General features: G+C 34.7%; 1 protein-coding gene across 1 annotated transcript in view; it reads right to left on the bottom strand.

Moving 5' to 3' along the window:
• Nucleotides 1–26,159, bottom strand: part of LOC129232777 (potassium channel subfamily K member 4-like) — a 170,346-nt gene that overhangs the window by 32,371 nt on the left and 111,816 nt on the right. The window contains 1 exon segment of the mRNA XM_054866884.1: nucleotides 12,566–12,716. Coding sequence (XP_054722859.1) covers nucleotides 12,566–12,716 — 151 coding nt within the window.

Here is a 26,159-nt window from a genome sequence, read left to right as displayed (position 1 = left end):
CCCTTGAAGAAATTTGATGCTTGCTTCAGAGAAGCCTTTATTCAAAATTATCATTAAAATTACTATTAATGTTACTGTTACATGGCACCAACCTTTTATAACAATGAGTTTCATATTGTCGCGTAGATGAAGCTAGCGAAGACAATGTGAAAGCCAAATGAAGCGAATACTCGTTAGACTCAACTCATCTTTATTCAGAACCACGAATGAACGTTACATCTCCTTATATACAACTTGAGAAAGTGCTGGAACTTTCCAGACTTGGAAAGATACAGAAATTAATAGAACATTCGAGAAAATACGAGAAACAGTAGAAACGAAATTTTAGTAAAATTCACCTTGTCGGGATTTGAATCCGGGTCGCTCGTGTGAGAGGCGAGAATTCTACCACTGAGCCACCGTTATCCACGGATGAAAAGTGCGAACTTCGCTACAATATCATTTAATAGAAAAATTGCATAAAATTTACTGTTTTTTGCCCATAACTTTTTTTCTAAGGAACAAATATGGTCAAACAAAGTAATGGGACCTAAGTTGAGCCATCCCCTATCCATTAAAAAAAGAATCATCAAAATCGGTTCACTAGGTGAGACGCTGTGAGTGGACAAACAAAAAAAAAAAAAAAAAAACCATACATACGGTATGAACTGATAACCGTCTCCTTTTTGAAGTCGGTTAAAAATTATAAACGTGCATCTGTTATGTATTAGTATTTCTTTATAAATTGTTTGAAAAAAAAATGCATAAAACTTTGCTGAAAGCACTTAACAAAATAAAAGCAAATGATTTTTATAGGTTTAGTTAATTTAAAAATTTGGGGCCCCCATTAAATTCGTGGCCCAAGCGCTCATGTGCCTTTGAACACTAGGACGGGTCACTATGAAAAAAAGTCATATTTAACAAAATTTATGATATATACTCGCATATATAGGTAACTGATTAATATTTCTAATCATGATGTATATGACAGCTCTACTGGAAAAAATAAGATACAATTTCGGGTCTTATGTCAAAGCGGGGCCTGTGGGACATAATTTGCCCTCTCTTTGTTTAGGCAAGAGTCACTGAGAAAGTATTCATTCTACATAAAAAGTCAACTTTTTATTTATCTAAACCATGACATAAGGCACGTCTGGCGAAAAAGAAAACGAATTAAAATTTTGGGGCCTATGTCAAAGCGGGGCCTGGGTATCATAAACCCTCCATTGATCCCAAAGAGGTATTGATTGTATCCCTGAACAAATATTTGGTCTCTAAAAAAATTATGGTTTATTAAGCCAACTTGTTTAAGCATTCAAACCAAGATATGCGACAGTATTGGTGAAAACCAAAAATTGAAATTTGGGGGCCTATGTCAAAGCGGGGCCTGGGGCGGACCGCCCCCTCCGCCCCCCCTTCGGTACGCCACTGATCAGCTGCATAAATAAGTATATATTTATACATGAATATTCACATTAAATAAATGTTATTAAAAAGTCAAAAAAATAATTTTGACTCATTTTGCTCTGTTTTTGATATTTTCTTACAAAATATAGTTTCTAAAAAATAGTTTTGGACACAAGGATTTTGAACAGGATGGTAGAAACCTTTCCAATCCGGCTTTCATTTGCACACATGCATAAACATAGGGGTTTTTGGTTACTACTGTTATCAAAATAAATAAATAAATAAATAATAAATAAAATAAACTCATGCATACAAATTGAAATTGCAATCAAGAATTCAACTTCTATGTAACTAGATTAAAATCAGCTGCACAAATAAGTTGAATGTTCTTATTGAATAAATGTTCAATATAAAGCATTACATTGATACATTTTATTCTGTTTTTAATGTTTTTTCACAAAATACGATATTTTTCTAAAAATTGTATTTTATAAAAAAATAGTTTTAGACATTTTTGGGCAGGACGGTAAAAACCAGGGTTTTTACCATAGTGTCCAAAACCTCGCCAACCCTGTTTTTTAGGATTTTTATCCTTATCTACCGATAATCGTTTTACGCTAATAATCGATAACGGAATTAAGTAACAAGACAATTGATTTCAGCAACAGTTGGAAAATAGAAAGTTTTTATTGTCTAAAACTAGAAAGTCTCCCGTCAAGGTATGTGACGGGTAAAAATTGTTTCTACTCTTCTACATTTGAACGAAGCAATTGCCTGTTCGGTATACTTGGCAGATTTCTAAAATATTCAACCGGGACACCGGAATGACCTCCTCCCCTCCCGCCAGCGAGCGAGTATTCAAAAGGGTACACAACCCTTGTTGTTTTTTAGAGTGTTTTAGAGGGTAGTTCTTTCTCAATGCTATGAAAAAATGGTTGCAAATTATGAGCCTAAATCAGGGATAGATAATAATACATGACGCGAGCAAATACATTTAAATATTTCATTTCCTACACGTTAATATTTTTCAGTAACTTTAGTAAGAAGAAAAACTTTGGATGATGAATAAAAATTTTAAAAAATATTTACATGTTCTTTGCATTGGCTAGGACTTTTAAAAAAAAAAGTCTTTTTTTGTTTTTAATCTTGTTGTAAAAGTCCTCACAAGCAAATCCGATATTAATTTTACTGGTCAATGTTACAAATCTGTACCTCATAGCCAGACTAACAAACGGAAAATCGCAATTTTTGGACTTATGTAAGTAGTCTGGCTCTGAAGTATAGAAATATGACACAGTTAATCCTTCATAGTCAAATATTTTTAAGACTTTTTTTGGTCATTTGTAATCAAAATTATATTTTTCCGGGACGTGAAGTAAACCGGCCGGGACACCGGGATTTTGTCTCAAAACCGGGACTGTCCCGGTCAAACCGGGACGTCTGGCAAGCCTACTGAAAATTTGATATTTGAAATTTTAACCCTCCAGTGGGTTAACCCTAAGGATAGCGTTAATTTTCAACCACTTTTTTGATTCTTTACTCCTTTAAAAAGACTGTCTTACCAGTAAAACATTTAGGTCACCAGATCGAGTTCAGCCTTGTCACAATAAAGCCTTTCCCTGCATGTTAAACATTACCAAAACATATTATCAAATTGTCATGCCGTGGCACGAGTTTCTTTGTTGAAACTCGCGGGTTACTAGATCATTGGCTATTATTTGTATGAGGATTACACAGGCCTGCAAAATTCGGGTCATAAAAAAGTGACTGTACGGTAATGAGTGACTTTTATTCTATTGGGTACGCTGATTTCAAATATGACATCCATTTTTCTCAATCACATAAGATATTTTCCTCAACTGGGTTTTAACATATCGGCAGAAAAGCCTATTTTTTCCTATTCTGAGAGAAAGAGTCTTCAAAATATGTGTAAGTTTATAACTTACAAACGAGTTTATGCACCGAATACACAATTGGAAATCAGTTAATAAATATATATATTAATTTCATAGAAATAAGAACATAGAAATATTAAACCATAACGATTCAATGCAATTTAATAAATGCAAATATTATACCGTGATACGCAAAAACACACTGCGAAACCTTGAACAATTTGAAAAATCACTCTGTGCACACATTGTTAACTGCTACATTCTCCCTTAAAAGCTGTTATTGATGGCGACTGTAAAGTGGTGTAAGTCACTAAACGCTGCGTTTCATATCTCGGTGAATGTTGGTCGTATTAATTTCAAAGTTTTTGGGTAGGAATTAATTTTCAATGGAGAGTATTTCCCTGAATATAAGTTTGGGGACTTGGGGCCCGTATAAAAAGTTAAATTTTGTATTTTTTGACTAAAATTTATTTATGATTATAACTTTCCACATCTTAACCCTGCATCTTAATTTGACGATTTTTGCAATTGGAAGTATGCATCTAATACCAACGGTTGCGAAAATAAAGGTCTTGCAGGTTAAAACGGAACAACCTGTATATTGATCCAGAGATTGTATACAAAAAATTCAAAAAGTAATGCTCTTTGGGAAAAAAATCCATTGTTATACACTAAGAAATGTATTTTGTCTTTGGTTCAAAAGTGAGCATTATAAATGTTTCATAATGAATTGCTAATACTTTTGATTTTATTCAATCTCTGTAAAAAGGTTGGGGGGGGGGGGGCAAACTAAAAGTTCACCAGAGGTGCTAGAGGCCACAGTACACACTGGTGTTGATAGTAGCCGTCTTCGGTGTGCAAAAGAATTTGAGTGGTTAAATTAAAAAAGGTAATAAAGAAGCGGTCAATTGAGGAGTATGAGTCAGTTTGATTTCTCACTTCAAAAAGAGAGGAAGAAAGAATAAACCGATTTGGGCTTTTTCATAACACTTTTAAAGAATTAATATACACACACAAATTTTTGTTCATTAATGCAAACGAAGTCACCGATTGTAAGCTTTTAGAAATTGCTTAGGGCTCATAACATTTAAACACCATCCCTTTCAAACAGCTAAACCAAGCATGTCAACTTTAGTACTACTCCGAAACGTTAAAAAACTGAGAACAGTTTTGACACGCTGTCCCACATAAAGTGCAAAACGACATTTCAAGAAACACCAAAAGTGGGAACATAACCGGAAATCTACGCATTGCTTACGAAGAAGAAGAAAAAAAAAATCCCGCGTACGACCTCTAATTATAGCCTGCATCTGTTCATTGAAAAGTGCTTAAAAAGTCGCGTAACGCGCGCAATGGGTAACTTCGCCCATTTTCTTTTGAAAAAATAATGCGTTTCCTCCAGACTTTCCAACGCGGCAGACGGTTTGGCTATTTCCACGTGCATCGCTGTCTTGATCTATGATGTTGACTTAACGGTGCTCGCCGCGTTTGTAAAAACCCGCGGGAGCTGTAACAACGTCACTTTCAGAATTAAAGCTAGAGCATAGCTTTCTGAGAAATTTCTTCTAACGTGTCGTTTTATGCTTTTTAAAACAAAATAGACGGGGCCTCCGTGACTTTGTGTAGAAGCTTCGTCTTCTAAAGACGGTGATCGTGGGCAGGAGCGGATTTATAGTCTATTCAAGGGCGTGGCGGTTGAAAATCGTAAAAGCCATTCCTCCCCACCCCCAGGCCTGTCATATGTAGGGGGCAAGGAGTCAATTTGCCCCCTCCTTTATCCTGTCTTTTAAGTACTAATCGCCCCTCACGAATTTATTGCCCCCTTGAAGTTTCAAATTGCCCTTTTGGGGCTATCCCCCGAAGGTTGCAAACCACTGTAATGAATCATAGTTATGTCTTATCATACCAGTAGAGTAGCTCTGAAAGAAAAAGGTTAAAAGACACATATAGAAATATAAAAATTATTAAAATTCAAAAATGGGGGAAAGAGCGAGCTTAGGTTCAAATTAAAAGTAGATAATACTGTTCATCTTCGACTACACTGTCTAAAATTAATTTAAAACAAATTTGTGGAATGTACTTGATTAAAATTCGTTGCGATTGCTAGTTATTCCTTCAATTCTATATTATTGATTTTAGAAAATTACGGTCACAGAGGGGGCGGTCGCCCCCAGCGCCCCCTAGTAAATCCGCCACTGGTCCTGGGTTCGATTCTCGCTGGTGCCCTGGATTTTATTTTGTTCTCTTGGGTTGTAAATCTTTCCTGTGTGTGTCTAGAGGCAAGGCGCTTTGTACGTAGTCATTATGTATTATTCTGAATAAATAAACAAATAAAAATCAATAAAATGGGATTTTTGTATGCCATCAAAAAAAGAAAAAGTAGGATTTGACTAACAAAATGAACAAAACTTGAAACAAAACACGAAATGAAAGAGAGTAAACAAAGTCGATTAAACACAAATAAGCAATGTAATTGCAGACACGTGTTTCAGGGTTTCAAGGAACCAATTTTTCAAAATGGTGAATTTACCACCTTTCGCGACTGTCGTAATTGCGAGGGGGCCTCATGACATAGGAGTCCAGGAAAGTGAGTCAAAACAGGCACATAAAAAATATTTGACGCATATCTTTTCATCTCCAAAAGCGTTCCCTTAAAAGGCATTGCGATAAAAAATAGCTTTCAATTACATTGACGAAGAGACTTTAAAATGTCACACGACAGAGCTAGAATAAGAGTGGCTTAAGTCAATCTCAACTTAGTTTCGAGTAACTGAAGGTTTTGTAAACGTAACTAAAAAAAAATTCATGGCTGCTTAAATATTAACTTCAATTTGTATTTAAACGCATGGCCTTTTCTTAATGCATCAACCTTTGTCTTTATTAGACTTTTATCTCAATATAGTCCAGTCATCTGGTAGTTTTACCTGGAAAGTTTTCCTGGAGTTTTGAAAATTGGTAATTTTATAGATTTTGATGTGTTCTTTTCGAATTTCCACTTTGCTACCTCGTATCTTTGCCGTTCGTGCCCCCATGTTGAAAAAATTGTGTCTAAAAGCGGTATTTTGAGGATATCTCCTTTCTGACTTATTTTACGAGAAAAACATATGTTACAAAATTAAACTAGAGAAAATTTCCTACAATTTATGTCATAACAACGTTTTTCGTAAAATAAAAAGTTTTGACGTACGAGCGCCGCAAAGTACTATTTAACACGCGTTATCGCAGAATAAGTCGTTCCCACACTACTTTAAGGTTTAGTTATCGTAACATATCGAGGAAACGCAGAGTTTAATTAATAAGCATATAGTATAAACACAATTCAAACGATTTACAAGTTAATTTACTGCATAAAAACTGACAATCCACCAACTAAAATTCTTTTTGTGGTATAAATGAGCGACGGAGCAATACAGAAGCCAAAATCCATTTCAGTCATTTCTTCCTATCTGCACTAAACACCGAAAGACTCTTCCAATCAGGCACCACGTGGATTCCTCCTCTCTCCACTGTTAAAACTACAGGAGGATGCATTCGGCACCTTTCAGGAGAGAAACGCTTGTTCACAAGCGACACCCAATACGGAGCCAAAATCGCACCTCTAAATAGGGTGAAAAACAGGCACCTTTTAAAAAATAGACAGCCGGAGTGAAAAAAAGGAACCTTTGGAGAGAGAAATGGCACCCCTTACTATAGATCCTCCTCCCCCCCCCTCCCCCGTATTGTGTGCGTTTTTGAATACAGTTGTGGTTTTTTTTTTTTAAGTTTTGTTTTGATTTATGATATTCTTCGTTTTGGACATTTTTCACATTGAACTCGATACTGGAAATGATTAAAACATGTAATTACAGCATTTGATCATATTTCAGAGTTTTCAACATAGTTAAGAAGTGCTCATTGCTCTAACTCAGTGTTTCTCAACCTCTTTTGACTCACGGGCGCGGTAAAAGCAAATGAAAAACTTTGCGAACCAGTGAAATCTTTATCTATCGTTTTCTTAAAAATTCATAAAATAAATAATATTAATAATAACTCTGGGGCCGTTAAAAACATGTGAAAAATTCAGAGTTCTGACGAGTTTTTTTTTTTACAAAAAGTAATGTTAAGAATTAATAAAACAATAAATATTTACCCCTTTACTTGGTATCAAAGCTCTGTCACAAATCGTTATAATTTAAAGACGAGTAATTATTTAAATGATGTGAGAAATTATACATTTACTAAAACCTTGACGCATTCCGAAAATGGAGCATAGCTGTACTTATGGATTATTTACATGAAGAGCCAAAAATATTCAGGGATATTACAGTTACGGAAAAACAAAAACGTTTCATAAACGTTAATCAAGAGTAACAAAATAAAATGCACATGAAGTTTTTCGATAGTTAAAAAACCAAAAGAAATTTATAACGCTATCCAGACATTAACCGCTAACAAGAAATGATTCTAACACTTGAATGAAAAAGCCAAAAAAAAAAAGCTAGACTGAGAGAGATTTTTTTCCGCTAGCTTTCTGTTATAATCTACGTAGCACACGAATCATTTTTTATTAAGATTCTCACTTGTTGATTATTGATATCTTATAGCTTTTTTTTTTTGGTGATTAATAAAAGCTGCTTATCGAGTACTCAAGAAAATAATGACTGATATTTTTAGTAGCGTTTTGAATGATGGAAATTTCACGATAGTAACGGTTAACGGAAACTAAAAGACAGTAACGGTAACTGAAAAGCAATGAATGCACTTTTAACCACTTAACTATGTTTGAAGGCCCTAAAAGCTACAAAGTGATCAAAAGCTGTACTTACTTGTAATTTCGGATAATTAATCCAAGAAAAATTGTGTTTAAACCCAATAGTGTACTTCATTCAATGTGAAAGACACACAAACGCAATCATCATTTGTCCGCCATATTGAGGTGGTTTGAATGTATGTCTGAGGCAAAAGCGCATGCGCAATGAGTCTTTTTTGTGATTGCATGCTGTTTCGGCTCCTCTGCTCTATTTTCTAGCTTGCATTGCACCTTCAGGCACTATGCTTTCACCTTAGAGGGAATATTTTCACTCGTCTGGAACCCCTGGTTATAACAGTGTCCCTTTCCGAAATTTCGACCGGTAGAACTTAATAGAATATTTTAGCCTGCGTCATCAGTATACTATGTAATTGTTGTAGGCGAAAGATGTAGATCTTCTTATTCTTTTGACAGCTATATCTAAGCGATCAAGCATATATATGCTCAAACCAGGAAAAGGAATAATTTCACAACAAATATATACAACTGATAGTATACGACAGTAAGACAGCCGCAGATCATATTTTATTCTTGCATGCCTTTAGTGGCTGTGATACAACATGTGCCCTTTTCAATCAAGGAAAAACGAAATTTATTAATGTACTTCGAAAAAAATCCAAATTTAAGCGAGTCTATTAAAGCATTCAAAAATCCATATGCTGATCCAGAGATCATTGCTAAAGCTGGAGAACAATTTTTTCTTGATTTATACGGTTACAGTGAAGTGAAAAGTAAAAAAAGCAAGAAAAACATGACCTTAAACGCCTACAGATAAGAATGCTTTGTAAAATCTGCATATAAAAGTAAATTTAATATTTCGTCGTTACCTCCAACAGAAGCAGCAGCAAGACAACATTCTTTTCGATCCTATCACCAGATTTGGCAGATGATGTGGAGATGAAAAAAACCCAGAGCTGTAGGGGTGGACTAGAAATAAGAATTGGTTAATTTCTCTGTCATGGCGCTTGAATCCCCAGCTCCACAATTCTTGCAAAGACTTATTTCTTGCAAATGCAAAAAAAAAAAAAAAAAAGCCTGTGGATGCAGAAAAGCCGGGTTAAAATGCTCCGTTATGTGTATTAATTGTACAGGTGGTTATTGGGAGAATTCGCAAAGTTCATCACATGATAGCGGTGAAGAGGAAGAAACGGAAACGGTTTTCGAGCAAACGAATGAAGCAATAAAAAACGAAGAAGCTCATGATGAATTTGATGATCCCTTCGCAGATGATACCGAAGAAATTGCATGACGTCTCAACAGGGGGCGGATACAGGATTTCATTTTAGGGGGGGGGGGTGGTCATGCTCAAGAACGTAGTCTTGTGTACAATTTCTTTCTTCTACTTTCTTCTACGAACAACACCTTCCCCACCTGTAAAAATTCTTAAAATATACAAACAAAAATCATTGAAATGATAAAAGCTCTTCAAATATGCTTACAAAAAACATCGAAATCATTGATAAAAATCATTTAAAAGTTTTCAATTAAAATAATTTTTCAGTTTTAGAATGTAAGTCGAAAATTTTCAGAAATGACATCTCAGTTTTCGGAAATTTCGGATCACAAAACTCCTGGTTCATTGAATATTTGTATAGTACTAGACACATATCCATCTTAAGATTATAAATTTGCATGATACTCGACATATCCATCTTGTATGCAGAAAAATAACATCACTTAAAATAATAGTAAAACAACGCTTAAAATAAAAGTAAAACATGCGGCGAAAATCTAATAAAAAAATTAAATGTTCTATAAATATAATTCGGACTTGATAAATTATTGACGGACTGATTAATTTCAATTGTGAATATTGGAGGTTGACGAAGACGTCGCAGCCTCAGAGTCTGATACAGGAACTCCAGATATGTTTCCATCCGGGGGTTTTGGGTTCATCAGTGTTTTCAACAGTCCAAAAAAGGGACTACACTGCTTTGTCACCCGAGCGCTTCAGTATTTTTGTAATAGGTCAGGAGTTCCCAAAGTGGATGCCGCAAGGGTGCTGCGAGCTGTCCATATTTTTAATATGCGTGTGTAATTGAAATAGATTAGGGTGCCATGAAAAAATGTAATTCGTCAAAGAATGCCATGAGTTGGAATAAATTGGGAACCCCCTGTTATATGTAGTTTTTTCTAACAAACGCGGTTTTTTTCCGACAGGGTTTCCGTCTAATACGGTGGGCTAGTTTACGAGACCCTTGGTATAATGAGGTTTTGCGCTAACTACGACACTCAAATTTTACATTTCCTGCACGATAATAAATCCAAAAACACTGATTTAAACTAATTAACTATTTACAGCACATTTAAAAATAAACTCAGCACTGCTAAAAACGAAACTATCTAAAAATTACAAATAGAAAGAAATTAATAATCTACAGAGACTTCACATAAAATAAAACATTTACACACTCAATGGTTTTTATCAACTGAAGCGATGCCTGCAGCTTTGGATACAGTTTTAACCATACAACAAATTTAATCAACTATCGTTGATTAAATTTGTTGCAAAAAAAAAAAAAAAAAAAAAAAAGCGATCGGACGTCAGACACTTCCTTGTTACTTTTCATTATACTGGCTCCTGAACACAACACCGCAGACTAACTGTCTCAAGAAAAGCTATTTTACTGTCTACATATTTTAAATACATATATTATAAATGACAGTTAATACATATATTATAAATAACAGTTAATACCCCCCCCCCCCCAAAAAAAAGAATTTGAAAACTATTTACTGTTTCTTATTATGTGATTTCAGTCCGGCTTTTCTTTTTTTTTTCAAACAGTCATGTTCACTACTTTAATGCAATGAACCTCAAAACAGATTACAAAGTATTGTCACAGATTTTGATGAGGGGGGGTGGGGGCATGACAACCCCTTCTTGTATGCACTTCTTATGGTTTCGATCAAGTTTTCTATTTTTTTCGAGCAAACATTCAAATACTGCTGCGGGTTTGGGGGGGGGGGGGGTCATAACCCAACTGACCCCCCTTGTATCCGCCACTGCGTCTCAATCAATACTGAAGACGATGAACCGATGTAACTTCTGGTCCATCAAAAACATCTACGCGAAAATGCTGTTAAATAACACTTTTCGGCGCTCGTACGCCTAAATTATTTATTTTGCAAAAAGAAAAAAAAGTTATGATATAAATTGTAGGAAATTTTTTCTTGTTTAATTTTATACGTAAATTAATATATATAATGCATAAATTAATCTTAATATATAAAAATCAATGTCCTGAGATAACATATATATATACATATATATATATATATATATATATATATATATATATATATATATATATATATATATCAACGCTCAGCCGAAACCGCTGATACCTCAGACTTGAAATTTGGCAGGCATGTCCGCATGATTACGAAAGTAACCACTAAGAAAGGATTTTTCGAAATCTCAATTAGTTCGGGAGAAATTAATTAAAACCCCTTAATTTCTGCGAAATTAAAACCTGTCATTGAAATTTAAATCCCTTATTTTCGAAGGCTTTCCTCCATTCAAATCATTATTCAGTACTTCATCTCAACTTTTGGTCGATAGCGAATTTTAAATTTGATATTGATTTTGTTTCTCACGTGGTTCGAGGCTTTTCTCAAGTCAAATAATAATGTTTCTGGCTTTTGCTTTCATTTTTTCAAAACTAGAAACGAAATTTTTAAGAACATCGTCACAGGCGGACTATCCTTTTGAATTTAGAAGAGTGCAGTTTCCTGTAAAAGTTTGCTTTGCAATAACCGTTAATAAGTCACAAGAGGACAGACATTAAAAATAGCAGGGATCGATTTAAGAGAAGACTTTTTTTCACACGGCCAATTTTATGTAGCTTGCTCCAAAGTCAGTTAATCAAGCAGCTTAATAATTTTAGCACCAGAAAAAAAAAATACTAAAAATGTTCTGTACAAAGAAGTTTTTGCTTAAACATAGGTATAACAATAAAATGTGGATGACCTGTGTTTGCAAACATAATCAATACTTTATAAGGATCGTTAATGACAGTTAAAGATCGGTTAAGGACAAGGGCATATATATAAGAAGTCCAGGGGCCCCGGGATCCTCCCAAAATTAGAAAAAGATATAGGTAATAAGTAATTATTATGGGGGATTTTCGAAACCAGGTGCACCAAGCATTGTTAACCCCTGCTAATTCCATTACCCGAGCAATGCCGGGTACGGGAATGCTAGTCTTGTATATGATTTAAGTCAGAAAGGAGATATCGTCAAAATACCGCTTTTCGACGCCATTTTTTCAATATGGCGGCACGAGCGGCAAAGATACGAGGTGGCAAAGTGTAAATTCGAAAAGAGCACATCAAAGTCTGTAAAATAACCAATTTTCAAAACTCCCGGAAAACTTTCCAGGTTACCCTCTTTTTTTCGACCAAATGACTGGACTAATAGGCGAAACCTTATTTATACGCAGTTTTAAAATGTCTGAGGAATTTGTTAAGACCAGTCAAAACAAAAGAATACCTTGGAATTCATTTCTAAGATCATCGATTTCCCTTCTGAGTTTTTCTTCCAGGGGACTCTCAAGAAGCATGAAAACGAGACCGCCAAGGAGAACGTATACTATGAACACAAGCAGTAATCCTAGTAACTCTTTCTTGCTGACGGTGATGCCCTAGGGAGAAGCATTCAATAAATACAATGCAGTAGAAAACATGAGACTAAGATCAAAACATGATTGGAACGTATGGATTCGAGCACACATTATGCAGATTTCGTTATAGAGATTTTTTTAAAAAATTTAGTTCCAACAAGCAGAGCCGAATTTAGTTCCACACCTCTCCTAGGAAAATTTGAAATTTGCCGTCCCTTCTCCCCGCTTAAAAAAATAAAAAGTTCTTTGGATTAAAAACTTAAATAAATCCTCTAAAAATAGAACTTTTAAAATTAAAATTGTCAAGTTTATGAAAAAATGAAGACGGGTTATATTATCTTATTTCTATATGTTTGCTCATTGTGCTCACATGTTCAGGGTCTAAGTAAATGGCTTACCGAAGACTATTTAAAGTAACTAGAAAATCGCTCGTCAAGGTATGACGTGGGAAATTTGCTTCTACATTTGAACGAAGCCATTGCCTGTTTGGTGATATTTTGATAGTTGAAATTTGATATTTTGATGGTTGAAATTGTAACCCTAACTCCAGTGGATTCACCCTCAACTCCAGTAGGTAGCGTTCATTGTTGAACATTTTTTCGTTTCTTCATTCCCCTGAATGACACAGTCTTACCAGTAAAACTGGTAAGTTACCGGATCGAATAAAGCCTTGTCACAATAAAGCCTTTCGTAGCATGTTAAACATCACCAAAACATATTATCAAATTATCATGCCGTGGCGCGAGTTTCATTGTTGAACTGCGCGGGTTACTCGATCATTGGCTATTATAGATATGAGGATGTATGCAATAAGTACATTCATTAACATTGACAGACTATGATTATTATTCTCTCACAGCCTACAGTTTTATGTAAGATGATTTTTTTCATTCTATGCAGTTCTAAAACGTGTCCTTATATTGACAATGCAGATGAAATTTTGTAAAAGATCTATGAAAAAAATGAGAATTAGATCTATCTGAGGAACATATGGTATAAAATGGAAAAAGGGGGATTGGCTACAATTTTTGTCGAATGCTAAGCATGATCCGTCAAAATTAACATTTTTACTCTCAGAATATTATCAACCAAACTCTCAGAATTATTTCACCATTCGTGATTTTTCACTTGATAACACATTTTATAAAAAGATCACAACCTGAATTAATTCTCTTACTTCTTTCGAAATTATGCGAGTTATTTTTATAAAGGCTCTATTTTGAAATCGGATTTCTAGTTTTGTTAAAAAACTTGCTCTTTGCTGAATATTGAACTTCAACCTTTATTGAATCGACCATTTTTTTTACTTTAAAACAACTTACAATATCTTCATCCTGTTTATGTTTTGTGCATTAACCATTTTGCCATTTTTTTTTTTTTTTTTTTGCTTTTTTACAATATCATCTTTATTCTGTTCATTTAAGTATTTTTTAAAGCTATTATTTGAACAACTTCTTATGTGTCTTTGCTTTCTCCCACGTGAGTTTTCTTAAAATTTTGCTAAGAAACTTCATTTTTGACGGGATTGTATTTCAATAAGTCCAGAGTTTCCGCTATTGAAAACTGCCTATATGTAAAATTTGCATCACCGTTCGTTCTCTCTCTCTCTCTCTCTCTCTCTCTCTATATATATATATATATATATATTTTTTTTTTTTCCCTTGAGATTTTCTTGTTCTTCAGTTTTTTTAAATTTAATTTAGCACGTTTCTTGTGCTTAGAACTATTTTATCCTTTTGATCCATCACATATTTTCAATAGCCTATAAAGACTAAATATTATGGAAAAACTGAATTTTAAAGGATATAATCACTATAGAAAAGAACAAAAACGCGTCAATCCTGCAAGAAACCACAGCTGAATAAAGTTACAGAAAATTGAAAATTCTAGTCAAACGACTTGTCGGCAAGAGTAGACCCATCTTCTGGTTTTGGAGGAAGTCACGATTAAAATTTGAACCCACATTGAGAAAAAGGAGGGAGGGGCATAAGCAATACTTCGGCACAAATTGCGGATCTGAGAGTCTACCCCGGTAATTTATCGAAACTGAACCCCCCTAAATGCAGTTTCCGGTTATTTTAGGTTACGTTGGATGGTGTTTAGTGATTCCGAGACCTTAATGCCTGAATAGCAAGTAATTCTGCTTGAAAAATACTTTTATTGGAATGAAGATGAATACCCCCACAGACCATGAGAGTTTTCCTCTTAAAATGAGAATATGCTGTACCAGTAGAAGTGCAAAAGAACCATCTGAATAAAAATGTGATAAAATAAAAGATTTGTATTATTGGAATAGAGATTGAATATTTTGTAGTTTGTAAAAATGCAAATGAGAGAACCACTTACGTGTAGGAGTTTCAAATTCTGAAAGGGGGAGAGGACGACTCAGAGTATGTATTTCATAGACACCATAAGGTTGAAAGAATAGTGTCCGGTATATTTCCCCGGTTTTGGAGAGGGAGCTGTGTGAGTTGTATTAGGGATGCGGTTGTGGAAGTGGTATCAACAGATGCCAATATATGTGCCATTTGAAGAAATAGCGATGACATAATTCGGTGACTATCATCATGTGTTGTGGAGGAGTACATTCAAAATGAAGGTCTTTTGATTACTACTCAGCAAGAAGTTTGCATTCGGTTCCAACATGGCGGATACGATCTTGTTCAGCTAGAAAACACTATTCACGATGTAAAGGTCACAGAGTAGGATATTTTTTGGCATTTCTATCCGACAATCACGGGGTAGCTGCATGTTTAGTAAGTGTTAAACGCTTTAAAGCTCCCTGGGTGGGCTCTCTCACATGCGCCACATTTTTCAGCGTTGCAACAGTCTGAGGTCGGCCAGGTGTTCTTGTTTTATATCTGGAGCGGGATCATGTCGATAAAGTTGGAAACAGGAGTTCTTTTTTTTTAGTCTCTGTGGCTTTAGTGTTTGATACCCAAACATGCATTTTTTCGATCATAAACAGAATCAGGTAGGCCACATTGGAGCTGAACGTGAAATTCTTGCTGAGTAGTAATCAAAAAAGCCATTTCAAATATGTTCCTCCTACAACACATGACGATGCTTGCCGCGACATGCCATTGTTACTTCTGCTAATGACATGTATACTGCTATCTACCGACACCATTTCCACCACCGTATCCCCACCACAACTCACACAACGCTCTCTGAAAGTAAGAGAGGTTAATATGCTGAACCCTGTAAACAAGATGCTGAGAACATTAACACAGTGCTCTCTCCAAATGCTACTGGTTAATATGCCGGACCCTGTAAACAAGATGCTGATAACATTAGCATTTTTAAAATGTTCCCATGCAACCAAGGTTTAGGATTGCAAACAAGGGTCTTTAAACCAGGTGACCGGACGGTATCTCCGCACTGTTTCGCCAATACGAAATTTCCGTTTCCCACCCCTGTTTTTCAGTTTCAATCATACCTTTTGATATATGCAAGGGGGGGGGGGGGGGAATGTCGGCGAAACTATTCATAAACCGACCGGAGTTCAATTCCAGACATGGGTTGATGTCCTTAACACTATTGAGGCGGTCCGCAAAAACTTGCCACCAAATTAATCAAACTTAAGTGTTCGAATCATCTCTTTTACTACCTATGATTAGTTAATAACTTTTTAAAGAGCAAGGAATTGCTCTACCTTCCTCATGAATCAGACTTTTTTTGCATAAAGCGAACTCCTTAACATGAGAGGGTGAGGCTAAAATGTTAATTTTAGGTTTGTACGAGGGAACTAATCTAAACCATTTTTTTTCTTAAAACAGATTCGATCTCATTTTTTTTATCTGCGCGACTAAAAGATATATTTATCCTTTATAGAAGATTAACCGCTTCTCTCGCGCCGTTTGGCAACACATAGAAATCTTAAGGCTTTATTTTCAATGCTAGGGTAATAGAAAACAGTTGGAGTTTAAGCTCATTATTTTTTGCATTGAAAGAGGCGTTCCCTATAACGCCGAAACACGTGTCTGCTGTAAATGATTCCACAAAAAAAGTTTAGCTAGATTCCAGCTGATCGATTAAATACCCAGTCAATACAAATAAATAAAAAAAAACCATTAATTGCCTCAAAGTTGCATTAAAATGGAAAAAAAATCAGCCAAATCTATGTATTATTTGCCAATCTTGTGCAAAAATCTTACTTCAAGATTTGCAAAAATCTTACTTCAAGACTTGCTTGAGAAAAGCCTTGAACTGTCACGAAAAGCAGAGATATTCAACGATACAACAATAGTCGTTATCGACAGGGAGTTGAGATGATACACTAAATATTGTATTGAGTTAAGCAAAGCCTTCGAACATGGAACTAAAAAGCTCATAATTCGTTTTTTACTCTACTTAGAAATTTCGAACAGGTGCCATCTTCAGCAGAAAAATGAGAGCTTTCGATGGACATATAATGTTAATATGTGCAAGTATTTTTTCATCCATATATTAGAGAATTTATACGAAAATTGTGTTTTATTGCCCCCCCTAAGGGGGTTTTGCCCCCCATAATGGGACGAAAACTACCCTATGTGTTATTCCGATGCATAAGCTATATTATTGTAAAGTTTCATCAAAATCCATTCAGTAGTTTTTGCGTGAAAGAGTAACAAACATCCATACATCCATACAGACAAACTTTCGCATATATAACAGTAGTAAGATTGTTACAAATTTTGTTGCCTTACAACAGCAATATTAATAGTAATCACAATAAAAATTTTGAATTAAGGCTGCTCTGGAGCAAGCATGCAATTTATCTACTATCTTAGGGTTCTTAAGATTTTCACCCTCATCTATGCCAATAATCGAAAACTGGGCTAAGTAAAGACACATATTAGGATCTTTATCACGAGTAACTTGCATGTTGGGAGCCATAAATTTGTCTTAAAAAACCTTTAATAATTAATTGATTATAATTAAATTAGCAAACGGACAAATATTAGAGGGGAACAAGGAATTATTTTTAGTGCCAATTGCTTAAAGTTTTAGACACATCTCTAGTTTTTTTTTTTCTTTTTAGTATGAAGTATTTATACCAAAAAAAAAAGAGGTGAAATTGCGTGATGGTAACATGATTCTACTTCTGAAACACATTTACACTAAAAAAAAAAATAACAGAATTTTTTTAAAAAATACTAAGCATTTTTTATAATGCAGTCAAAAGGACAAAATAATTTTTTTGGGTCAGAAAGGACAATATTTAAGTATCCCTGTAGTTTTCAATAATTCTAAGAAAATGACTCCACAAACGAGGAAAAGTGCGGCTCCAGTCATTTCGAGCTAAACTTTCGTAGAAAAATATGGTATGTTTCAACACTCAAATTTATGACAGAAAGTTAGATAATGATAGAAATTCTCTACCTGACTAGAGCCGCACTTTTCCTCGTTTGTAGAGTCAATTTCTTGGAATAATTGAAAACTACAATAACTCTTAAATATTGTTCTTCCTGACCCAGAAAAGTTATTTTGTCATTTTGAATGCATTATAAGATGTGCTTAGTATTTTTTAAAAAATTCTGTTATTATAAGCAATTTACTTTACTTTCAATAAGGAATTTCGAGAAAGTCTTCAAAACTTACATTCATTAAAAAGTTTTAAATACTCATCACGATTGGATATTCGTAACATGTAACATGATAAAACGTGCAATAAAATTTAACTATTAATCTTTTATGATTAAGACTCAAATTTCTGATAAGCGAAAAGTTCACAGAAAAAGTTCCGCAATGCTACGAGATATCGAAACAAAATTCCAAAACTATTCACTAGTTTTCCGAAAGGAGCATTTTTTTTTAAATAATTAGTTTGGAATTATAACTAGGAGGCATTACAAAAAAAAAAAAAAAAAAAAATGCATTTTACAAACACAATTTTTTTCAAAGGAATAAAAATAATTGAGCTGAAGTAATTGCTTTTACACTTTACTTTTTTTTAAGGCAATGTATTTCATTTACTTAGTAGATTTTTTTTTTTTCAAATAGTAAAACTCACGTTTTCAAAAACTTGAAAAGAAATTTGTTCGAACATCTCTGCCCATTAAATAATTTGCAAAGGACACAAACAACGACACTGTTTTTACAATTCTAAGACTGGAAGTTCAAGTTCAATTACAGTTGAAAAGCTTCGCAAAAAGAAAACAATGGTGGAACTGTTGCCATTTTAAAATAGCTTTATTTCAATGGAGCGCATAACGCAAGGATTAACAATAGGGCAATCAAACGTTCCTATTTTGTAAGGACCAGGGCTGCCGGACCGTGGCCTTCGAGATAGGAAGGCCATCCAACTAGCAAATGACGTCATCGTTCGTCGATCCACGATGATATTGGGAAGTGCGCGTTTCGATTGGTATTTTGGTTTAATTGAATTATTTGGCTTATTTATTTTTGTCTTCAATTATTTTATTACTATTAAAAGTTCTACTTTATCATTTGAAAACATAAAAAGGAACCGATAATCATACTTTAATAAATAAACAGCTTTTTTTCATAGTATTTTCAACGAAAATATTTATGTCTTAAAAAGTATTCAAATAAAGTAAACACGTTTTTAATTTACAATTATGTTAAAACGAAGTAATAAATGAACAAAGTTCTATTTTTCGTTTGAAAACAATTTTATAACTAATCTCATTCTAAACTACTCGTATATTGTATTGAAACATTGAGCCTTAAAAAGTATTCAAAATAAATAAATGAGCTTTCATTTTACAATTACATCAAAACAATAAATAATTTTAACATTGTATTCGAATAAGCTTCAAATGACATTTTAAAAAATAAATAAACAATTTTATTTAAATAAACGGGAAACATTACTGAAATTATGTTTCAAAGACATAACATCAAATTAAGTAATACCAGATTATTAATGTTAACTTAGCTGAGCAAATTAATGCTTTTAAAAAGATATGAATACTTGGGTGCCATCCCCCAAAATAAACGGTGCCTTACCCCTTTCAATTGTGAAAACTTTAAGAAAAATGCCCCAAAAACCATCTCCTCCTCCCCTCCCCCTCAATTTTCAATGGCACAGTTATTTATAAACTATAGCCGTTGAAAAGCTATCATTATTATGAGACCATGATTCCTCCCCCCCCCCCCTCGGTGGGCACTCGTGGGGAAAAAAAAAACACAGGAACTCAATTTGAGAAACATTAGTTGTAGTATGAATTATACAACAGCATGAATACTGTATGTTGTACGTAAGAAATGTATTTATAATATCTAAGCAGCCTTTTTTTTTTTTTTTTTTTGGAATTTTGCTACTTTTCTCTTTTTAGCTTTTTCTGCTGCTAGTGATCATTTGGGGTTGGGGAGGGGGGGGGGGGTTAATAATTCATCATTTTAGGCTTTTGTAAAATTATTTTAAAAAGCATTAATTGATGACAAAGTAACCCTTTTCGAAAAACTTTCTATAGAATGACCATTTTAGGGATAACAAGAAGTATGACATCACTCGTTGTTTATAACAATATGCTCATGTAAAACAGCGTTACGTGTGACAAGGGGGGGTGGGACAAATTTGTTCAAAGTTTTGTAACATCGTTTATGGATAGCTCAATAATCCAATTTATGTTACAGTTTCAAGGTTCCTGCTAGCTGATTAACAGAAAAATCCAAGGAATTCAAAAAAATATATAGTTCAAGATATTTTGCCCTTTTTAAGCATAACAAACAAGCATAGAGCAATTGGCAAAAACACGTTGTGTATTCACTGCTTAAAAGTAATCTTTCGCAATCCCAGAAATTATGACTCCAGTTAACTCTACAGCAATTTATGCATAAATAGCACAAAACTTTAAAGACGACAGTGAAAAAAAAACAAATTTATATATATATTTTTTCATTTACGCACAGAACCAGCTTGTTTGTATAACATTGCAGTAGCGAAGTCGGGGGGGGGGGGGGAATGTCTGGATATCGAACCCACGACCTCTGGCATTCAAAGCTAAGCTTCTACCTCAAAATTACGGAAGCTCACCAAGGAATATTTTTTGATCAAAATAACACGATAGCTTATGAAACAATTTAATAAAAACCGAAAGTATAAGATTAGTTTATTTAAAAACTAGTTTCAATAAACTTGTTTACATATCAACTGAATATCAACACTAAGTTACGTTACTTCTGGTAGCAACAAGTATATTTGCATAAAATTTTGACACATGTATATTGTGAGCTTGGAAAATCCATTTCGAATAAATGCGTGTACAAGATAAAAAAAAAAATAAAGAAATAAAAAGTTGCAAGTTAATCGTTTCAAATATTAAAGCAGTATGCTGAAATAAAAAATTACAGACAAAGATATTAGAAACGGATTAACAATTGTTTGTGTAAGTGAGGAAAAGTTAAGGAACCCTAACTGCATGAATTTTTCTGCATAAAAAGTAAATTAGTTTATCTAAGAAAAGTACTTACCTCCGAACTTAAAAATTTATTCCATAAGGCACCCAATATTTTCTTCGCATGAAGGTTATTCGGATTTGGAAATCATTGACTCTCTTTCACTCAGACACTTAAAAGACTTGTATATATTTTTTTAATTGCCTCTACATTCCAGTATGTGGATGTGGACAAATCAAATAGCATGGGGTTGAAAAATGTGCATCCGAAGTAACATATATCCCATTTCGCTATTTCAGGTACAGCAAGCAAAACTACTGTTGACTGGTAAACTGCACTGCTTTCAAAATTTCGCGCCAAGTTCATAGATCGACGACTGGTGGCGTAACGAAGCGGGGGGAGGGAAGTTTTCTGGCCTGTTATCACGTGGGTCTCGGCCAGACGTCCCTGATTGCAAGGGACTGTCCTGTATTTTGAAAAGTTGTCCCGCGTCCCGGGGAATTTGCATACGGGACGGTTAAAGTCACGAATTCTAGCTGATAAAAATATTTTACAGAACGAGACATTATTTTAACGGAAAAAAATTAATTAAACAAAAAATGTGAAATAATGAGCTACAAGAAAATCATGTGGCAGCAAACGCAAAAACTATTTTCCTTTTGATTTGGTTTGTATGTTTTTGTTTTGGCGGCAGACCATGAGAGCCCGAATGGTTGCTTCGTCTTTGCTCATTGACTAATCTTGGAAATACATCTGCGCATGCGTCGTCAATCGCGATGAAACGATTTTTATACTTTGATAGGCGACATTTTGTGTGGTTTAATAATTTGCTGCCATCGAATTTTTCAGATTTATCATGAATAGACATCTCAAAAATATCCCCCCCCCCCCTTTTTTCACTCCTAGAAGCCTGTCTCGTATTTAGTGTTTTTGATCTGGCAACCGTGGAAGGACAGTCCTCATCTTCAACAGTGTGCAGGGTTGCCAGAATTAAGAACAATAAATACGGGACAGGAGTGAAAAGGTGGGGGAGGGCAGGGGTATTTTTAAGACGTCTATTCATGATAAATCTGAAAAATTCAATCGCAACAAAGCATTAAACCTCACAAAAATGTAGCTTATTAAAGTATAAAAATCGTTTTCATTGCGATTGACGACGCATGCGCAGAGATATAGTTCCAACATTAGTCAATGAGCAAGGAAGAAGCAATCATTCAGTGCCTCATGGTTTGCCGCCAAAACAAAAACATACAAAACAAATTAAAAGGAGAATAACTTTTGCGTTTGCTGCAACATGATTTTATTATTGCTCATTATTTCACATTTTTTGTTATACTTGTTTTTTTCTCTTAAAGTAATGTCGTTCTGTAAAACATTGCTATCAGCTAGAAACGGGACTTTAGCCGTCCCGTATGGAAGTTCCCCGGGACGCGGGACAATTTCTCAAAATACGGGACTGTCCCTTGAAATCCGGGACGTCTGGCAACTCTGACAGTGTGTCCCTTAATTTAAAAATAGCTTGTAGCGATCACATTTTCTGAATTTTGTATCCTTCGAGGGTGGTGTAACCCTCACACCTCGAAAGTTTACAAGGCACCTCCCCCCCTTAAAAATGTTATTCTCCAATAGTGAAGTCTGTTTCACAAAGACTTGAAAATTTTCAAGAACTCTTTAAAATTTCTAATTTGGTCTGTGCTTGCGACCCCCCTCACCACATGAACGATGGAAGGGGCGTTAAAGCGAATGTTATTGAAAAAATTACAGAAATATTACTTACCGAGGACTTTTATCAATTGCAGATCTTGATATGCATAGATATATGTCCAAGTGAACCCCTCCCAAAGGGTGACCTCCACAATTAAAACAAACTCCCCCCCCCTCCCCGAAAATAAACATGATATCACATTAAAAAGACTAAAATCCGTTTAAAAAACCTTTATTAATTATTTCAGTGGTAAAATCTGTCTCATGCCCCTCCCCCCTCCAAGGAAGGGCACTTCTGCTTCATCTATTATTATTAGAATAAATTACTAAAATATTTACGGATCAAGATTTACTATGACTTTTCTGTACCGCAGATCATGTAGCTAGGAGTGCCAATTCTCCCCAAATGCATTGCCCCCCCCCCACAATTTTACCAGGTCCCCCCCCCAAAAAAAAACAGTATCCTCAAAAAATGCACTATCATACTCTGTATGAAGCATAAAAGTAATATAAAAAAAAGAATAATCTTTACAGAATAAAAAATTCATTGTACTATGTGACCTTATCAGTATTTTTCGTTTCTATCCAGTAGCCAGATCAGGCTACGAGACTTTTTGAAATTTGAAAGCAATTTCTGAATGAGGCATAGTAAATGCGCAAAAAAGTTTAAAAATCACTCTCTGTTACTTGTTTCAAAAAATATTTCTTTCTAGTTTTCTCTTTCCAGTTATTAATACAGCAAGCCACTCATAACTTCAATAATGTAACCATTTTCAAAGAAATCGCTACTTTCGCGGTTATTTACCCCTCCTAACATTTTACGAGAACTAATTCACTGAATGCATTTCCTTCTCCCGCTCAGAAACAAAATTAAGTTTAATTCTCTTTACCTAGAACTTGCGTCAATTTGGAAGACGGCCATATCGTGGAGGGTCCACCGCGTTCACGGCTGTAAGCTTTTTGAAGTTTTCATCGCCTCCTAAGGAGGTCTAAGAGACTGATAAAAAGTGAGATATGAAAAGGAGGGTACACAGACGTAAATGCTACGGCAAGCGAAGTGGAATATGTTTAGAATATTAGTTTCCGGGGTTTCGAGTGGCTTCAGAAAAATAAATGATATGTTGTTGTCAAGTTGAAAGATCGCGGGCGTCTTCTTTGCATGACTGATAACCTCATGCTTTAAAATTAAGAAATTGAGAAATTTTTAGTTGCCGATGTTTCGAATGATTTTGAAAAGGTAAATGATATTTTGTTGTTAAATAATAAGTTAGTGAGCATGGCCGCCCCCGAACTTATTATTTTTTGGGGGGATGGGAAGGGGGGGGGGGTCTCTGTGCTGAACTTCATAGAGATGTAATACTATAACTATAATCACGATTTGTCAGAGTTTTCCATAACTCATCCAAAATTTGCTGCATCTAGCCTCTGAGTAATTACGTTCTTTAAAATAAATTTAGAAAATGTAAACTGAAAACTTCTTGGGCGCTGAATAATCAATCCCGATCACCCGTCAGGCGATTTTTCGCACCTCATCTGATTGCGAAGAAAATAAAAATAATAGTAATAATTTAAAAAAAAACGTTGGTGTAAAAAAAAAAACGTGTTTTTTTTTAAAGAAAACCGCCCGATTTCTTTTTGGGCAGGGGGGGGGGGGGGGGGTTAAACTTGGTTCATTTGGTATAAACAATGTTTGCAAGGAAAACAATTGGACTTTCGGTAGGGTAGGGCGGGGCTGAGCATAGGGGCACGTTGAGCAATTGATATATCTTGAAAACTATTCACCACACGTGTAGGCATCAAATGGCGGAAAGAAAGGGTTATGGGAGGGGAACTCATCTCGCGATTTTCAATTGCAGCTCGACAAATGAGTGAAGTATGCGTGCACATTATTCATTTCGTGACAAAAAAGTAAAAACTCATTTGCCTCAAGTTTTTGTCTGTATTAGTCCAATGTTGTCTGTTTTCTGTCAGGCAAGTTTTATTCTTTCATAAATTTACTGTACTTTTGATACGTATAGAGAGTTTGGATATAATTCGTACCGTTTTTTCGTAATCCCACTTTTATTTTAAGACTTTGGTTTGTGGTTAGTTGAACAAGTATTGCTCAACTTAAAACAAAAGTAGTAATATATTTTTTGCTTTGTTATGATGCGGACTTATAAAAGTAAAACTACACGATGTTCGTACACTGCTGACGACATTAATAATGCTACAAAGGCTGTCAATGATGAGGGAAAAAGTGTGAATGCTTCCTCAAAATAATTCGGTATTATACAGATGGCTTTGACAAGATTTTTGAAGAAACTAAAAGGTGGTGATTCATCCATGGGTTATACAAAACCGAGGCAAGTTTTTCCTTCCCAACAAGAGGACTCTATAAAAAAAAATACTGCAAAAAAATACTGCAAATGGCATCAATCTATTATGGATATTCCCCAAAAGACGTTCGTTGCCTTGCATACGAGTGTGCTGTTAAATCATCCGCCTGAACTTCAAATAAGTTTTTTAAACGAAATCGACTATCCGTCCGAAAACCAAAACCAATTCAGTTAATTAGAAAAAAAAACCCCTTAAAGTTTTGTTGATTTGTTACGAAAAGAAGATAAAAAAAGAATAGGGTGGTTTCCTTCAGTCAAAAGTACTACTTTTAGTCGTTGAAATGAATGGATAGAAGGAGCAAAAAAAAAAAAAAAAAAAAAAAACATGGACCCAGAAAGTATTTTCCTTTTCGCAACAATTTTTTTAAATTAATTTTTTTAAATGTCCAATTTTTCAAACAAGGCGTGGTCTTTATGACGTCACAAATGATGTAATTTGGCGCATTTTTCTACTACGTTTCCACGTTATGATAATCAAGCAGCGAATTATAATTGCGCTCTACAATTGCTATCAACCATATCGTTGCTAATACACGTGAGTAAAGATGCGAATTAAATGTTTTGTTCTGTGAATGGCGACATTGAATGGCATTTAATCATTTGTGATGACACGCCAGAAGTGTAAACAATGAAAACGCACCGATTTAAGTATTTTTTTTTTAAATATTAAACTTAAATTATTTAAAAAATGGTCAGATCCTATGTTTTTAAGCATGCTCGTTCAGAAAAAGATACTTTTAAAATTTTGGAAACGACCCCATTGACTGTCAAACAGAAATTTTATTTCATATCTAATGATCATTTATCCTATGGTTTGGTTAAACATTATAAGTGCTCAACTTGCCACATACAGTTGCTCAACTTACCCCATTTATGGGGTACGTTTAGCAAGTATGACTTTTGGCATTCCGACAGCTGTAGCTCTTAAACATGTGCTATTAGCAACAAGTTACCAGGGACACTTTTAAAGAGGGATACATTACCATTCCATCAGGCTGCATAAAAATCGATTGAGACTTACCGTTGAGGAACTATA

Source organism: Uloborus diversus, chromosome 1 (assembly GCF_026930045.1).
Source record: "Uloborus diversus isolate 005 chromosome 1, Udiv.v.3.1, whole genome shotgun sequence".
NCBI classification, from domain to species: Eukaryota; Metazoa; Arthropoda; class Arachnida; order Araneae; family Uloboridae; genus Uloborus; species Uloborus diversus.
Note: the sequence above shows the minus strand (reverse complement) of the source record. Positions and strands in the feature narration are given on the sequence as shown.